General features: G+C 54.2%; 1 protein-coding gene across 3 annotated transcripts in view; it reads left to right on the top strand.

The window, feature by feature from the left end:
• TSPAN9 (tetraspanin 9) overlaps positions 1–15,883 on the top strand; it is a 184,955-nt gene that overhangs the window by 107,030 nt on the left and 62,042 nt on the right. For 2 of the 3 annotated variants that reach the window (XM_054696518.1, XM_054696519.1), the window contains one exon: positions 697–776. In XM_054696518.1, the coding sequence (XP_054552493.1) occupies positions 714–776 (63 nt within the window). In that variant the 5' untranslated portion in view covers positions 697–713. Of the gene's footprint in view, positions 1–431; positions 777–15,883 lie in introns of those variants that run through there. The other variant, XM_037514538.2, reaches the window with a different exon arrangement.

The following is a 15,883-nucleotide window of genomic DNA, read 5'->3' as shown; positions in this document are numbered from 1 at the left end:
GGAGCGCCCTCCCCGGGGTCGGGCTCGGCGCGGGGGCTGGACCGCGAGAGGTGTGCCCGGCGAGCCCGATCCGCGCGCCCTTGCGCGTCGCGTGGAGCGGCCGGTGCAGCCCGGGGCGAGCTGACGCTCTGGAAGAGAGAAATCCAGTTACCGCCTCTCCAAAGACGCAAGTCCCGCAGACGAGCCCGTGCCCGGAGAGCGTTCTCGGGCGCGCAGAGCCCGGCCGCGCCGCGCCGCAGAGCTCCCCGGGCCAGCCGACCCGGAGCCGGGCGCCGTCCGAGGCCCCACCGGGCTCGGCCTGGAGCGCGCCCCGACCCGGGGAGGGGGCGTGCGAGGCTCTGCCCGCCCCGCTGCGGTCCGCGCCCGGCCCGGGCGTCCCCTCCGTCCCGCCCCGGGAGCGATGCCCGCCGCCCCTCGCGCCCCCCGGGAACCGCGCGAGCATGGAGAAGTCGAGTAGCGAGGATTCGTCGATCCACCGGAGTCCATCTTTGGACAGCAAGGACTCGGACTTTGCCAAGCCGTCCACCTCGGGCCGCCCGTTCGGCCGCGGCTTCACGGCGGGCGCTTTCTATGGCACCGCGGGCTCCCGCGGCCAGAGCCGCGCCGAGGGCGGCGTGAAGACCGACAAGTACAATGCCCCCAAAGGCAGCAAGTACGTGGTGTTTTACCTGGACCTGTCCTTTGTTTTCCTCCTAGAATTTAAGAAGTGCAACATGGCCAGGGGCTGCCTCTGCTGCTTGAAGTACATGATGTTCGTCTTCAATTTGATATTCTGGGTAAGTCCTGCGGCGCCTCTCCCGGAGCCTCTTCTCCGCTCGCCATGGCGCGCTCTGCTCTCCCCTTGCTCTTGGGCGCTGCATTGCTCAGCTCCCTGCACAACGGTAAGTGGGCTTCCAAAAAAGCGGTTTCCTCCGGTTCCTGTATCTTTCTCTTCCTTGCTCTTTCCTGGGTGGCAGAACCGGGGTCCAACTCGCTGTCTTCCAGGAGAGACTTGCTCTGCTCCTAGGAGACTGACAAAGTTTGCTGCCTCCTCCTTCCCCTATGAGAAAGCCACGCTGGAAGTGTCTCCAACCTGGGAACCTGCAGAAACCGGTGCGGGATATGAATTCTAAGCCCTGAGATTGAAGCAGGCACAGTGGCACGGTGTAGCTGGTGTTCTGAGTTCTTCTGGCATCCCTGATTACTCAAGAGTATAATCTGCAGCATTTTATGGGAATGAGGTGGGGGTGGGGGTAGAGGTGAATTCTTCCTACTCCTTTCGGTGAATCCCGAAAAAGGAGGCAGAGCCCCTATCCCAAGCCTAGGAACTGCTTGCTACCCTGCAGATATGGCCCCGAGTTAGGGTTTGTGCGGGAAAGCAGGGATGTGGGTTGGATGCTGCCATGGGGTGGCAGGCTGCTGCTTTTGAGGGATTGCAGTGGACCGGACTGGGCAGGGAGCTGGGCTAGCCATGTGCTTCTGCCCCGTACTCCAGCCCTCCCCAGCTCCAGGAGCCCAGGGAGGAAGGGACAAAGGGTGACGGTCAGGAGTGCCCCCATCCTGGGTGAGAGGTGATTTTCTAGAGAAGGTGTCAGTGGGTGGGGCAGCTTGGAATGGCATTCAGCCCCCTGTGGTCCTGGAGGCTGTGTCTTCCTGTAAGAAATGCCAGTCAGGCAAATCTGAAAACTTCATAAGTTCGTATCTAATTGTTCCCTCATCCCATCTGCTGCCTCCGCCTTTCTTTACTGGAGCCCAGACACAGTCGTACAGATGTTTGGCTCTGCCCCAGGGCCTGTCCTCTTGCCTCGCTGATCCAGATCAGCTGCCCGGGTCCAGGAGGAGCTCTGGAAGCAGGAGGAAGTCATTCAGAGTGAAGTTAGGTAGAGGGAACCCGCTTTCATTGAAAAACTTATTCAGGTGTGTGTTGCACACATGTACTAGACTTTTCCCACGGAGGGGAAAGCTCGGTACTGGACCAGGTTCTGGTCTGGTTCTGCATTAGCTTCATCTGTGACCTTGGGGAAATCACTTTCTCCGTAAAGGACTGGCTTTCCTTTCCAGCCCAGTGGGGGCTGTGATGGTGGTGTTCCTCATGTGCTCACCTTATTATTGGGGGCATCCTGTGTCCCTGCCTTCACCCTGGGGACAGATCGCCTTCTCTGCCTGGGGCATAAGCCACAACTTTTCTTTTGAGGCGCTCCATTTGAGCCTGGTCTTTGAGTTGAATTTCCCGAGTATCTCCATGGTCTGGGCCCTTCATCCCCAGTTTTGGGGAAACCGGGGTAGAATCCTTGGAGTGTCGAGTGACTTTGTGGCCACCTTCAGGCAAATGCTCCCTGTCCTGTGTCAGCCAAGCACTGGTGTGAATTTCTCTGCTGCCTGCAGATCTACATGAGTGCCACCCTCACAACATGACCCTGCTTCCCTCTCTGGCCTAGCTCAGAGTCTCAACGTACCTTCCTTCCATTCTGCCTGGCCTCACTCTGCAGATCTTAACTCTTACTAGAAAGACCCTCCTGGGGATCCTGAGCGCCTTGGGCCAGTACGGCCCCCTCAGCGGAGCTCTTCCCCCACCCCCACCCCGCCACCTGCTGGTCGGAGGAGGAATAATCGCCCGTGGCTCCTTTCTTCTCTAGGATGGTCCTAACTTGGTGTGGTGAGCATCCTGCTGGCTGGCATAGCAGTCTGTGCCCTGCTTATAAAAGGATTTCATTATCTGTTTTTGAGTGAACGAATGGAGGGCCAGAGCAGTAAGTCCACATATCATGATGTAGGTATTTCCAAGTCCCACCTGAAAAGGAAGAGAAGTTTCCAAACTTGCCTATGATAAAGGCTCTCCTGGCACTTCAACTGTGGAGTGACAGGTGACCATTCCCATCGCCCCGTAACCACTGGGCAGAGGTTCGTGAGCTGGTCGGTGGTGTGGCCTCCCTCTATGGCCATTGTGGAAGCTTGCTGTCTCTTCTGTCCAGTGGGTGCCTCCTGCTGTTCTCTTAACCAGGCAGGGGCGCTCTCTCTCCTAGTTTCTGACTTTTATAATTACTTAATATTTTCAGAATTCCCATGACAGGGTATGAACTGGGAAGCACATGGTCTCAAAGACCAGTTCTTTTATGCTGGTAGCATGTGAGATAATGAAATAAGACAGAGACCTGAGGAAAGATGGAGAATTCAGCAGAAGGAAGAGACCGGTGTGGAGAAGAGGTGCGGGATAGAAGCACATGAGAGGATAAAAAGTGAAGGCTTTCGGGCTAAAGGCAGGTGGGGTTGATGAAGCAGGGCCCAAGGAGAGCTGCTGCTTTCCAGCATACACCGGGAAGAGAGGCACAGGAGGGGAGTGACGGGAAGGGGCAAAGAGGCATGCAGGGCCAGTCAGAGCCCAAGCCCTCGGGGACCCAGAGCGATCATTAGGAATGATGTAGCCTCCACTTCCAGTCTCATGGCCCAGATCCCAAAAGGAGGCTTTCCTGAGGGATTAGAGTTGACCCGAGGCCTGCAATCAATAGCCAGAGATCTTCCCGTAGGTCCCAAGCCTACCTGGTAGTTCTCCAAACCCACCCTGGCTGCCACACCCCCTGCCTCTCAGAGCCTTTGGGAGGATGCCCAGTGTGGAGGAGAGGTGCAGCTGTCTGCTCCCGCAACCCCTCGCAGGCCTGACAGCCCCTGGGTCCTTGCCACCGGGTGGAGCTTCTAGGGTGTGGGTATTGGCCACGCAGGGTGATATCACTGGGGCAGGATGGGAGGCGGGGCTGTGTGGTCATACTCCTTCTCCTTAGAAAGGGGCAGGTGCCCTACAGGCTGCTGGGAGGACTCCAGGTCTGCTCCTGGCACTGCGGCCTTCAACCAGGTGGTGCTAGCCACGTTGGCACCCGGGGCTGCATTTCTGAGGGCTTGATATAGATGGTGGGGGCAGAGGAGGGGAGCTGTAGTCATGCCTGACTGAGACCCACCTCCTCTTGTCCCCTACAAACCTCACCCTCATCCTTAGGGCAAAGAGAATACTAGTTTCATGGTGGACAGGAAGCAGGAGTTGGGACAGACGTTTCTGCTTCCTGAGGGGCCTGTCTTCTAGTAAGCAGCCCCCCTACAAGGTGGTTTCCCCAGCAGTGGGAGCCAGGGAGAGCTTTCCCTTAGTTAGCCCTCTCTCTAGTCCTCTGGGAGACTCACAGAGGTGAAATAAATCTAGGTTTCTCCAGGAGGTCCAAGGAGTCTCCGAACTTTTAGATCTGAATAGGGGAGAGAGGGGGTGCTGGGGCCTGTGTCCCCCTGTCTGGACAGCAAGCTGTGATCCCAGCCCACCTCCTCTCCACCAAAATCAAGTTCCTGGCTGACATGGAGGGGCGGGGGTGGGGCTGGTTGCTGGCATGGTTGCCACTCAGGTAATGGTCACTTCTCCTGCTTGCCAGCAGAGCTGTCCCATCACTTTAAATCACGGCCGCAGAGCAGTGACATTCTGCCCCCACTGGAAAGTCTGTTCCTGTGGATCATTCCCTTTAATGAAGGCCAATTAGCCAAGGGGCAGTGTTCAGTGGCCTGGTGGAGGAGGGCTGCCTCCGGCAGGAGGTGGGGCGAGAACCTTGATTAACCTCCTATTTAAATGGAGTCAGATGGTGGCAGCCGGCCCCTCTCAGCCGGGAGCAGGCAACCCTGCAGGCACACAGTGCTGGCGTGGCCACGCTGCTAGTGCCTCTATGGGCTCCATGCTCCCCCTTGGTCCATGGTGCCCAGGACTGGGGCCTGGCAAAACCTGTGCTGGGTGACCTGGAACATCCTAAAAAGTCTGTGGGGTGCCTCAGTCTGGAAATAGATGTGGCAAGTGGGCTGAGGAACTTGTGGGTTCAAATGAAGAACTTGGGGTTCAGATGTGGCCTCTCCAAAGAGCAGATAAAGGTGAAAGGGGGCAGCATGAGACACTGAGCGTCTTCCCAAGGTGCTTGGGAGCGAGGTATCAGGCTGTATCCCCAAGGGGCTGCTCCATGGAGATCTCTGGGGTCGGTCAGTCTGGATTCTGCTTGGGAGAAAAGTGGCAGGTGAAGGAAGGGCCTGGCAGATGTGCCGAGACCCCAGAGCACAGCCAGGAGGGAATGCCGGCTCTGTCTTCACTTCCTCTCCAAAGCATTAAAAATTAAACCTCCTTGTCTTAATATCTATTTTTAAATCATGTCAGAGCCAGCAATGGTGTCAATCAAGAGGGGGTGGGGAGAAAGAGGGTAGAGAAGAGATAGTCCCCGCCCAGACAGCGAGACCGAGTGGGTACTGTGTCTACCTGGAGGAAAGCGCCGCAGGTCAGCCTCCATCCCACTGGCCCACCCCAGAGAGCACAGAAACTGCCTGCAGCCTCCTCCCGGGGTGGGGGGCTTGCCCTTTGCCTGCAAACTTCCATGTGCTTCACTGCCCTTGACTGAACTTGGCAGCGGGCTCTGAGGCTTACTGGGCTGTTGGGGTCCCAATTGAGTCCGTTCACTCATGCCACAACTATTTATTGAATGCCCGCTGCATGCACAGGAGCCTCCAGTTGGTGAGAACGGCTGACTGGGCTCGTTCAGAGCAGATCGGTTTTCTTAGGCCAGGAAGTCGTGGAATTGAGAGGTCATCTGGCTCGTCCTCCACCAAGCATTTGAACACAGGGCTGTCGTGGGAGGGGTTGGGGGCAGCTCCTCTCCCCCCACCCCATGTTCTTGGGGGTGGGAGTTGGGCAGCAGCCTGGACCCAGCATCCAGGGCCTGACTTGCCTTGTCCTTTCCATTCCCACCTGGCAAGGTGGCAGTTCAACTCTACCCTCAAAAATGTTTGCACCCGTCAGGAATGAAGGGGAGGAAAAAACAGCCTGTGTGTCATAAGAGTGTCTTAGTTTAGAAAAAAGCGTCAGTGAGTCAGTCATGAGTCTTTTCTGTTTGTTCTATTGAAAGGGCTGATTGGATGCTCTGTGGCTAGTGTACTGCGTGTATTTATTGAGCACCTGTTGTAAGCTAGGGCTTTGAACTGCTCAGAGTCCCACAGAGGAGTCTGACAGATAAACACATCATTACAGCAGTAGGTGCCCGATAGAGCTACTTGATAGAGTAAGTAAAACTATTTAATAGAGACAAGATACAGAGATAACAAAGCAGAGCAAGTGACACCTGGGTTTTGAGGGATGAATAGGAGTTTGATGAATAGATAAGAATGGCAGGTCTGGGCAAGGGACATGGGTACAGGGAGAGAGAGACAAATAGATCCAGAGATTGCAGCCCACTGGGAGAGACAGCCTCTTACACTTGTGAAATGGACTGAACACAGAGAAACAAAGGGTGGCATCTATCTGGGTGGTGCCTGCTGAGAGGAGCATCCTGGGGTGGATGTTTGTTACGGGTTCTGAGAATGAGGTGGTCCTTCCCTCCTGCAAAGTGTGTACTCCTATGTGGGTGCTCTTCAGTTTGTTTCCAGGGCCCTGAGGAAAAGGATATCTGGTTCTTCAGGAGGTGACTGCCATGAAAGGTCTTGCCTTGTCATTCAGGCTGCAAGCTGTTGCTGTAGGTAATCCAGCTTCCAGAGATGCCCTGCGCCCTCCCCCCTTCCGGCCTCTCCCTTCCAGCTGCGATCTGGATCTGCTTGCTTATTGGGTTCCAGTTAGGAAGCTTTGAAGCTGAGCTAAACTCATCGGGCAGAGTTAAGTCTTCTGAGCCAGCTTTGTCCCTGCTCATATTTGAAAGCTAATCTTCTAGCAGAAGTGGTGAGGGGCGGGGGCAGGGACTTTACAGACAGCACATGGTCAGGAGGGAGAGGGGATTGCAGCTGGAGAGTGAAGGGCAGGGTGGAGAGGTGGCTTTCACCCCTGCCTTTTGTGTAACTAGCCATGACACTTTAGGTGATGTCTGAGATCTCTTGTCACTTGGTGGGTCTGTGCTTCTGTTCAGGTGGACTCTATCTTCCATTCCCTTGGGACCCAGCTAGCTTCCCAGGCTCTCAGACCTGAAGATGCCCTTGTGAAGGGCAGGCTGCAGGGTTTCAGATCTGCCCCCTGCTTACTGCATCAGGACCATGCAGGGAGGCCCTGTCTCAGTGCTCATGGGAGGTGACTGGCCATGGTGTCTGACTTCAGGAAGCTTCTGACTGCTCCAGGGTCCTCCACTAGGGTGTAGAGTCACATCATCCAAGCAGCTCTTTACATGAACAGATGCCACATCCCCCCCACCACTCAGCCTACTGAGTTTCCAGCAATGGGTTTTGAAGATTTCTTATTTTAACCTCTTGATTGCCTGGGTCCTCTCATGTACCACAGTATCAACTATCTTACAGGCTGTGGTGAGGTCCCCATGACTTATTATTATGTGGGTACACTGCTTAGCAGGCATACTGGGCTCGAAGGCAGCAGTGCAGGTGCTGTTACTCCCCAGCCTGCAGTGTGAGCATATGAACAGGTAGGTCCTCGAATAGAAAATTAGGTGCCTCTGTGCCCAGGGACTGGCGTGAGTGCCAGACAGGGTTATGGAATTCTGGATATCTCCTTAGGCTGGGGGGTTGTTCTGAATGGTCTTAGGGATTTGTGGGAGCAATAGGAAGTGGAGAGGTGCAGACGGATCTCTTGGAATGGAGGGGGGAGGCACGGGGAGGGCAGTGGTCTCAGACCCCAGGACCTGCTACTGCACCTGCCACACCAAACAGTGTGGCCCACACCCTCCCCCTACCTCGCTTTGTTCCTCGTGCAATGAGTGAGGCCAGGCAGAGGCTAGCTGGGCTGGTGGTCATGTTGCAGGTCTCTGTGGGCCCTCTGCCCTGGGTGCTCCAGGGCAGGACCCTCCCGCTGCACCCTCAGTGTTGGACTCCGATAGGCAGCTTGGTCCTGAAATACAGTGCATGTGGGCTCAGGGCTAGGTCACTTTACTAAATAGAAAAATGATCACACTCCCGCTGCACCCTCAGTGTTGGACTCCAATAGGCAGCTTGGTCCTGAAATACAGTGCATGTGGGCTCAGGGCTAGGTCATTTTACTAAACAGAAAAATAATCACTTAAAATGTTTTTCAAGTTGTGGAATAAAAATCATACGTAAATTCATGTAGTTTAAAACTAATGTGATATGTGCCCACTATGTAGCTTAAGAAAGAAAAGAATCTATACCCACAAAGCCTCTGCGTGTCCCTCCCCTAGCGAGAACCATTATTCTTGAGCCTTGTGTTAAGTCTATGACTGCGCTTCTGAAAGCATCTGTGAAGGACCAACTTGTTGACTGCTGATTCTCAGACATGGCCCGGCCACGGATGCCAGTACACAGCTCACACCACAGGTGACTCACCCCCATCCAGACAAGTTCAGTGATCTTGCACTTGATGCTGTGGCTATGAAGTTCCAAAGGTTAATAAGCATGCCCAGGGACCACACTTTGAGGGGCGCTGTTCCAGGCCACACAGCGAGGAATGTCTTTGCCGAACTTGGGGATAGTACGTGGCCACTCTCCTGGTTTCCACGTTGTTTTCCAAAGTGGATGCATCAGTCCACATTTCCATCAGTGGAATGTCACTTGCAAATGGAAAGTTTTGGGCATTTTCCAGTCTGGTGGATATAAAGTGCTGTGTTATGATTTTAATTCACATTTATCTGATTGCTAATGAATATTTTTTCATATGTTTCCTAGCCATTCTTTTCTGTGAATGCCTGTTTATATTTTTGTCCATTTTTCTGTTGAGTTGTTTGCCTTTTCCTACTAATTTCTGCTTTGTTTATGTCTTGGATACGGATCTATTATCTGTTAAGTGTTTATAGCTTTCAGTTTATAGCTTGTCTGTTCACTTTCTTCATAAGATCTTTCAATAAACAGAGATTCTTTATTTTAAGATAGTCAAATCCATCAGACTCTTTTCTTTGTTACATTGTACTTTTACATACTTCTTAAGAAATAATACCTTGTGTACATCTTTATATCCCTGGTAATAGGGCAGTGCTTGTCACAACATAATAGGTACTCACGAATTGTTGAGAAGGAGTGATTGAAGCTCAAAATGATTAAAGATGCTTATTTCTGAAAGTTTTTTTTTTTTAAAGATTTATTTATTTATACATACAAGCACTGGGTACAGTCAGAAGCGGGGGAGGGTGAGAGAATTCACCAGAGCCAGGGCAGGGAACAGAACAGGCAGAGGGACTGAAGTACACTGCTGAGGGGAGCAGTGGACGCAACAGGAGAGAGGTCTGTGCACCATGTGGGACCCTCTCCGGTGGCCGGGGATCAAACCAGTGCTGCAGAGGCTGTGGGCAGCTTCACAGCCCAGTGCTCAACCACTGCGCCACCAGGGGAGGCCCTTATTTCTGAAAGTTTTTATTTTCACATTAAATCCTTACTATAGCTGGGGTTTATATGTGTATGTGTGAGGTGGGCTCTAATTTCTCCTTCTTACCCCCTCACATATCAGTTGCCCCCCTGCTGGCTTTTCTTGCATCTCTCCTTCTGATTTAGTGCAGGTAACCCTGTACTACAGGATTAGAAAGAGACACATCTGCATAAAATCCAGCTGATGATCTGTGTCTGCCTCCCCCTAGTCCTAGCCCAAACAGGATCACCTTGTGATCCACAGGGACCTCCTCAGGTCAGTGAGGGCTAGTTGTGTAAGCTTCCTGATCTCCTCTGTACTCTTCGTGAGAGCACCCCAGACTGAAAACTAGTTTTTTTACAGCCTCCCAACTGCACGATCCTGCATATGGTGGTGTTGAGTATTTGGGACTCTACTTTGCTCACCATGGCAGGGCTTGCTGTTCTTACCATATGGTTCTGTATATGTATATTTTGTATCTTGCTCCCTGCTCTGCTAGTATCTTCTGGGCACTTTAAATCTTTATTGTGCATATTCTTTCGTTAAAGGTCATTTCGTTCAAGGGGGTGAGCAGTTTCCAGACCCCACTGACAAATGTTCAGCGAGAACTTATGTCTATGTATATAAATATATACATCCTTAAAAGTGTTCATGTTGTAAATATGTGTGCATATTTATATTTATGTCTGAATATATATGTTTAGCTAGATGTCCTCCAAGTAGGTGTGAACCTCAGGTATAAGCTGGCATCTTCATTTTAAGCATCCTGTCTTCTCCATGGATTCTGGAGAAGCTGGGAGCCTTGGCTCTTAGATTGCAAGCCCTGCACACTAATCACACCAACTTAGGAATCCAGATATGTACTGACCTATTTATCTCTTTATCTATGAACAAATCCCAACAGTGTCATTTGGTATGTAGGAGACAAATCACTGTACAGACAGCTCTCCTTGCTGGCCTGGCTTTCTTTTCCCTTCTTTTGGTATCTGTTCTCTTGTTGGTCTGTCTTGGCTATTTCAGATTCTAGGAAAAATAAAAGGTAGCTCGCAGGCTAGGAGGGAAAGCTGAGCAACAGGCCCATGCATGGGGACAGGAGCCAGGGCCTGGGTATCCAGGTATCAGAAGCTAATGGTGAACTTGGTCACGTGACCCAGGATGTGTCAGCTCCTGCTGACTGTGGCCTTGGGTCTCACTGCTTGAGAGTTGGCTTCCCAGGAGAGTGGGTCTGGCTGGTCAAGTGCTCACCCTTGGCCAGGGAGTGCAGAGCACTGTGGTTGATAGGACAAGATCCACATGCATTGGGAAGGAGAATTCCTGAAAGAAAAACAGGGGTGCTGATACACCAAGAAGGAGGAAGGGCAGCCGTGACAGATGTCGGCTGAACTGTTTTGTCCCCACAACGCCAGATGCTACTTCAGGGACTGCTTATCCCCTGAGACATATCCTCCCCACCTCCTGGGCAGAGAGGTCAGGAGCATTTGGGGAGTCTAAGACCTGGGGAGGGTGAGCAGCCACCCCCTTCCTCCAGCGGCTCTGGTTCCATTTGCACGGCTGCCCCTGTCTCTCACTGTGGGCAGGTTCAGCGGCTTCGGTGCTTCCTCTGCTCAGCTCAGTGCCAGGCCTGGCCCTCGGGTATGTCTGAGTTGCCCGGGGCCAGGTTTTCCTGGCAGGTCCCCCAGAACCAGGACAGCCTTCTGGGCATCTCCCGACAATCTAATCTAAACATGGGTCCTCCTCTGTCAGCCCCTTGTCTACGCCTACCCCTGGTGACTGTCACAGGTCTGCTGGCTGGGCCAACCCGTCCCTTAGGATGGCACTGCTGCCCCTGTCAGCTCTGCCCTGCGCTCTTTTGACCTTCCTCAGTCCTAAGTGTCTGAATTTCCAAAACCGTGTTCTCAGTCTTGTCGTGAGTCCTTAGGCGTGTGTGGTTCGCCAGCCCCGGGCTGCACAGTGCAGAGGATGCAGGGACGTTCTGTGTCCTGCTCTCGAGGAGCCTGCAGTCTGGTTGGGGAGAGCAGTTGCTGTTCATAAAAGTGTGCAGGGAGGTGGTAGAACCTACCAGAGGGACGCATGCAGCTTCCTGTAGAAGACAGGATGCTTAAAATGAAGATGCCAGCTTATACCTGAGGCGCACACCCACTTAGAGGGCATCTAGCTGAACATACATATTCAGACAGCTGCTGTCAGTCCTATGTGCTGCTTCTCACACGTGGCTGGGACTCCGAGGCAGCAGGCATCATTGCATGGCTGGTGTCACTGTCAATTTTGGCTCCTGGGAAGTGCCGGCTCCGGGAGCAGTGGTTCAGGTGCGGGACAGGGACAGCTCTTGTCTATGCAAAAAGCAGATCTGAGCTGACCCTCCACAGAGGAAGGGGGTGAGCCATGTGGGAGGAGGAGGAGCAGCCCCCAGACCTGGCTGGATGAGGTGGGGAGACGCCGGGAGAGGGAGCCTGAGGTCGATGGGGAGGGGACCCGGGCTGGGGCCTTGCTGTTCCTTGCTCGCTGCTGTCTGTGTGCACACCTGATGACTGCGTGAGCGTACAGGAATGGAGAGCCCTTGGACTGTGTTCATGTTAGAGTGAGCACCCCTGTGGGCTGCCAAGGAGACAACACCTATGAAGTACTATGCTGACCCTGTGCTGAGAGCAGGCTCCCGTCTCCCATGAGCAGAGCAGGCTTTACGGAGCTGACTCTCAGGGAACGTTCAAAAGGCAGAGAGGACTCAAGGCCCAGAGGCAGAAGATATACAACCAGGGTGAAGGCAGGGAAGGGAGGACCATCAGGGAAGGCAGACTGGCCAAACGGGGGTGGGGAATGGAAGAGGAGGAGGCAGGAAAATTAAGGTGATACTGGAAGCCAGAGAAGAGGGCGCGTGTAGAAGGCCTTGAGCCAGAGTGTGGCACGGACTGCTGCTGTGGAGCAGTTTGCTGCTTGTCCAGGACACTTCCGTGCCGGCTCTTTGGCTGGTACCTGGTGGGCTTTGGAGATTGCTGGGGCAAGAAGGCCTGAGTCGCACCCTGAGGTCTGGAGAGCATGGTGAGTGGCCGGGGCTGGCAGACTCGGGGAGCCCATTCGCAGGGGGATCTAAGGACCTTGCTGTGCTTGTGGGAAGGACCTGGGCCTTCCATGTTCCATGCAGTGAGGGGGAGCCCCTGGGTGCTGTCTGAGAGATCAGGTGTGTTACAGAGCCCAAATGTGGCCCCCCCCCCTCAAAGGAGGCTCCCCCTGCGTGTGGGCAGGAGGTCATGGGACCCAAATCAGAGCGACAGCTTGTCAGGCTGATGAGCCTGGGCTCTGGGCAAGAGCTCTGTGATGTCTGAGCCATTCAGGACACCCATCACGACTATCCCTGGGGCCTGGAGGCTGGTAGTGAGAGCTGGGGAGTCCTCAGGAGGACGGGGGGTGGGGAAGAACATTGATGCAGAGGGAAGAGCTGAGCAGACAAGGTGCTCGATTTGTTACCATTTATGGCAGCCAGAGCGAATGAGAGCGAGGCCTGTTCCCTCCCTCCGCTCTAGCCCCCCTTCACCTGCCCCTTCCCAGCCTGTCTGATGGGAGGAGGGGAGTCTGTGTGAAAGTGCACGTTTCACAAAAAGCCACTCTATGGGGGGTGCTGGTCTGAATCAGGAGCTGTGGGAAAGTAGTGCCAGCTTCTCAGCATTGCCGATGTGTGTTCTCTCTTCCTCTTGGATGGAGGCTTCTCTCGAGGGTACGGTTATCAGGACGGGCTGGACGGACCTTCCAGTAGCATGTGAAACCCTGGTGTGCCCAGCCACGTGACCCCATGGCCTCCCCATTTCGAGAAGTGCACGAGTCCAGCTTTTCACGGACGTTATGTGGCAGTTCATTCTCTGTTGGGCGCACCTGGGATCAAAGTGACAGCATAGGGAAGGGCAGGGACTGGGCACTGGGACCCGAGTTCTAGTCCCTGTGCTGTTGCTCACCAGCTGTGTGACCCTGGGCAAGTTACTTCTCTTCTCTGGGCCTAAGTTTCCGGCTCAACTCTAAGGTCCCTTCGGACTTGGCTGTGATTTTATGCACTTCTTTTGCTCTCTTTGTGTTTTCAAAGACTTGATGATCTTTGTGATACCTTATCTGCCTTTTCCTCATAGTAGCAGCCTTAGTAGAGTGAGGGGCCAGGGATGATTCCTTTACATCTCATAAGTGGGGAAACTGAGGCCAGAGTGGCGGAGGGCCCATGGAACCTGTCCCCAATTCCACTCTGCCTGGCAGCTCACAGGCTGGGAGTCAGCAGCTGCTCTGCTGAGGGCTGCGTCCCAGGCCGGACATCCCCCATGGGTTTTGAGTCCCTGGACTTCAGTGTTCTTGCCCGGTGACCAGGAGAGCCTTCCCTGTTACCGCTTCTCCAATGCCAGGGTGGTGGGAGATGAAGCAGCGGCTGGGTCGGAGCCAGAGTTGGGGACTCAGCCACAGCAGGAGTCAGTGTTACCTGCCCCCACCCCCTGCCTGGGAGGGCTGTCACCCGCTAAGCAGGTAATGAGGGGGCGGGCTGCTTTATTAAGCACCCTCACTACGGAGAGGAGCTCAGCACCTTGTTTGACACACAGAACTGTGCAGAGTCCTTCCTATTGTTAGAGCTTTAATTACGATTGTTCCGATTCCGCCCTCCAGCATTCATCATTAGGAGGAGCTTTCTTTTCCTTCCTGCTTCCCCCCAGCCCCCCCGAACTGTGTCGTGGCTGTTCCCTTGCACCACATTGCCTCCCACCTCTGTCTCTCCTCTCTCAGGCGCTTCTATCTAGGACAGCCCCAGTCGCCTCCCCCTGCCCGGGCACCAGCTTGTACTCCCAGTTGCGGCTCTTTGAGAAAACAAATGAATCGCCAAGTCCCCACCCCCCAGCCCCAGCCCCACTGAACTCATGGCTCAAGCTGGGGTGCTTCACCTTTGGTGGGTGTCTTCACTGTGAATTCAGGGATGGGCTTGTCCCTCTCTGTGCGGTCTTGAGGGTCAATGTATGGGTGGTGGTATCGCATGGAAGGACACACACTTCTAGGGGACTGTTGTCTTCATTTCCACTGCTGCTGCCAGTGTCTCCCTTCCCTCTCATGCCCCTGCCTCTGTCCTTTATCTGACTGTCGGGGAGCCTGAGCTGGGATTGTGGGTCCCCTGCACAGCTCTGTGATGTCAGTTTCTCATCTGTAAAATGGGAATAAACTGTAATACTTGGCTGGCCAAGAGAACGGTCAGCGTCTGCGTTGGGATGGTGTTCTGGTCAGTTCTCTGACGACTGTAAGAGTGATGATGACATAAATTGGGATCACTGCCTTATTTTGCTTTGTGTAGCCGCTTATTATTCTGTGCCCCTCTGCCTCTGCCCTCACCTTCCCCCCGCTCCCGTCTGAGAGGGCCTTACAGTGCACGCTGGGTAGTTTGGGGTTCCTGCAGTTTGCCTAGGATGAGGCGCACCCGGGTGGACAGCGAACCCCACTCGTGGCTTTCAGGAAGTGTGGCCCCTCCTTCAGCAGCCCCTTTTAGCATTTCCCGGCTTGCGTGTGGGTTAGAGGGGTGATGCCCCTATAAATTCATCTAAGGGCTTTCTGTTCAGCCTCCTTCCTTCTGTCAGGAAGGACAGTAGAAAAGCTGCAGGGTCATAGAGAGCTGGCTCCATTTTCCCAGTGGATGGTCCATCTGATATGCTGCCCACCCACATTGCCCTACCCTCCCTCAGCTCAGCTGCGGCCTCTGCTCCCTCCCACAATCCTGTGCTGGGTGGATGCCCCTGGGCAAGCCCTTCCCCCATGGGTCCTGGGCCTGGTCTCCAAGCCAGTGAGTCTGACACTTTGATTGACAGGAGTCTGAGCAAATTTGCCTGCTAATGTTTATCTGCCCTGTGGGGATGCTCAGCCAGGCTGATCATCCTCAGAGGGACAAAGCCACTAGCTTCTGCTTGAACCACCAGCTGAGTGGAAGTAGGTTTTGGGGGCAGGGCACTGAGCACTCTCTCACACTTGCCCACATCACTGTGGAGCCACATGAAGGACACAAGGAGGCCTGTTCCTTCCCCACCTGGGTACTCAGGCTGGTTCAGGGAAGTCTGTCAGGAGGCAGGGGGCTGAGTGGATGAGCTGGAGGGCTCTCCAGCATTACTTTGCCCTGTGAGGGGGTTTTATGCTGTCTCCAAGGCACCCAAAGAATGGTCAGAGGATTATAGGGGGTCAGCAGCCTTATTTTACTTCTAGGGAGGCTGAGTCACAGAGGGAAGGGGTGACGTCATTTGCCCAGGTCCAATGAGTGCCGAGTCTGGGAATGAAGAAACCCTGCTTGGTTGTCTGAAGCCCATAGGAACCCAGTGGGCACGGAGAACCATTTCTGTCTGGTGTGGACAGAAGGGAGCCTGACTCCCAGGTTTACATGCTGCCCCTGCTTGCCTCCTGAGGAGGCCCACTGTGGCTTGTTTCTCCACAGACAGAACTGCAGGCATCTGGGGGAAGTGAGAACCTCCATTGCCAAAGCCTTGATCTCCAACCTTTGGACAGATGCTTCAGTGGGCTCTGAGCAGCCTCTTGAACCCACTGCAGCCTCCCTGTGCCTTGTGAAATTCCAGACCAGGTCACTGCTCTTGGGGATTCAGGGGAAGCTGGGCTCCTAGTAAGATC

Source organism: Talpa occidentalis, unplaced genomic scaffold, assembly GCF_014898055.3.
Source record: "Talpa occidentalis isolate TD23 unplaced genomic scaffold, MPIMG_talOcc4v2.1 talOcc4.16, whole genome shotgun sequence".
Taxonomy (NCBI): domain Eukaryota; kingdom Metazoa; phylum Chordata; class Mammalia; order Eulipotyphla; family Talpidae; genus Talpa; species Talpa occidentalis.
Note: the sequence above shows the minus strand (reverse complement) of the source record. Positions and strands in the feature narration are given on the sequence as shown.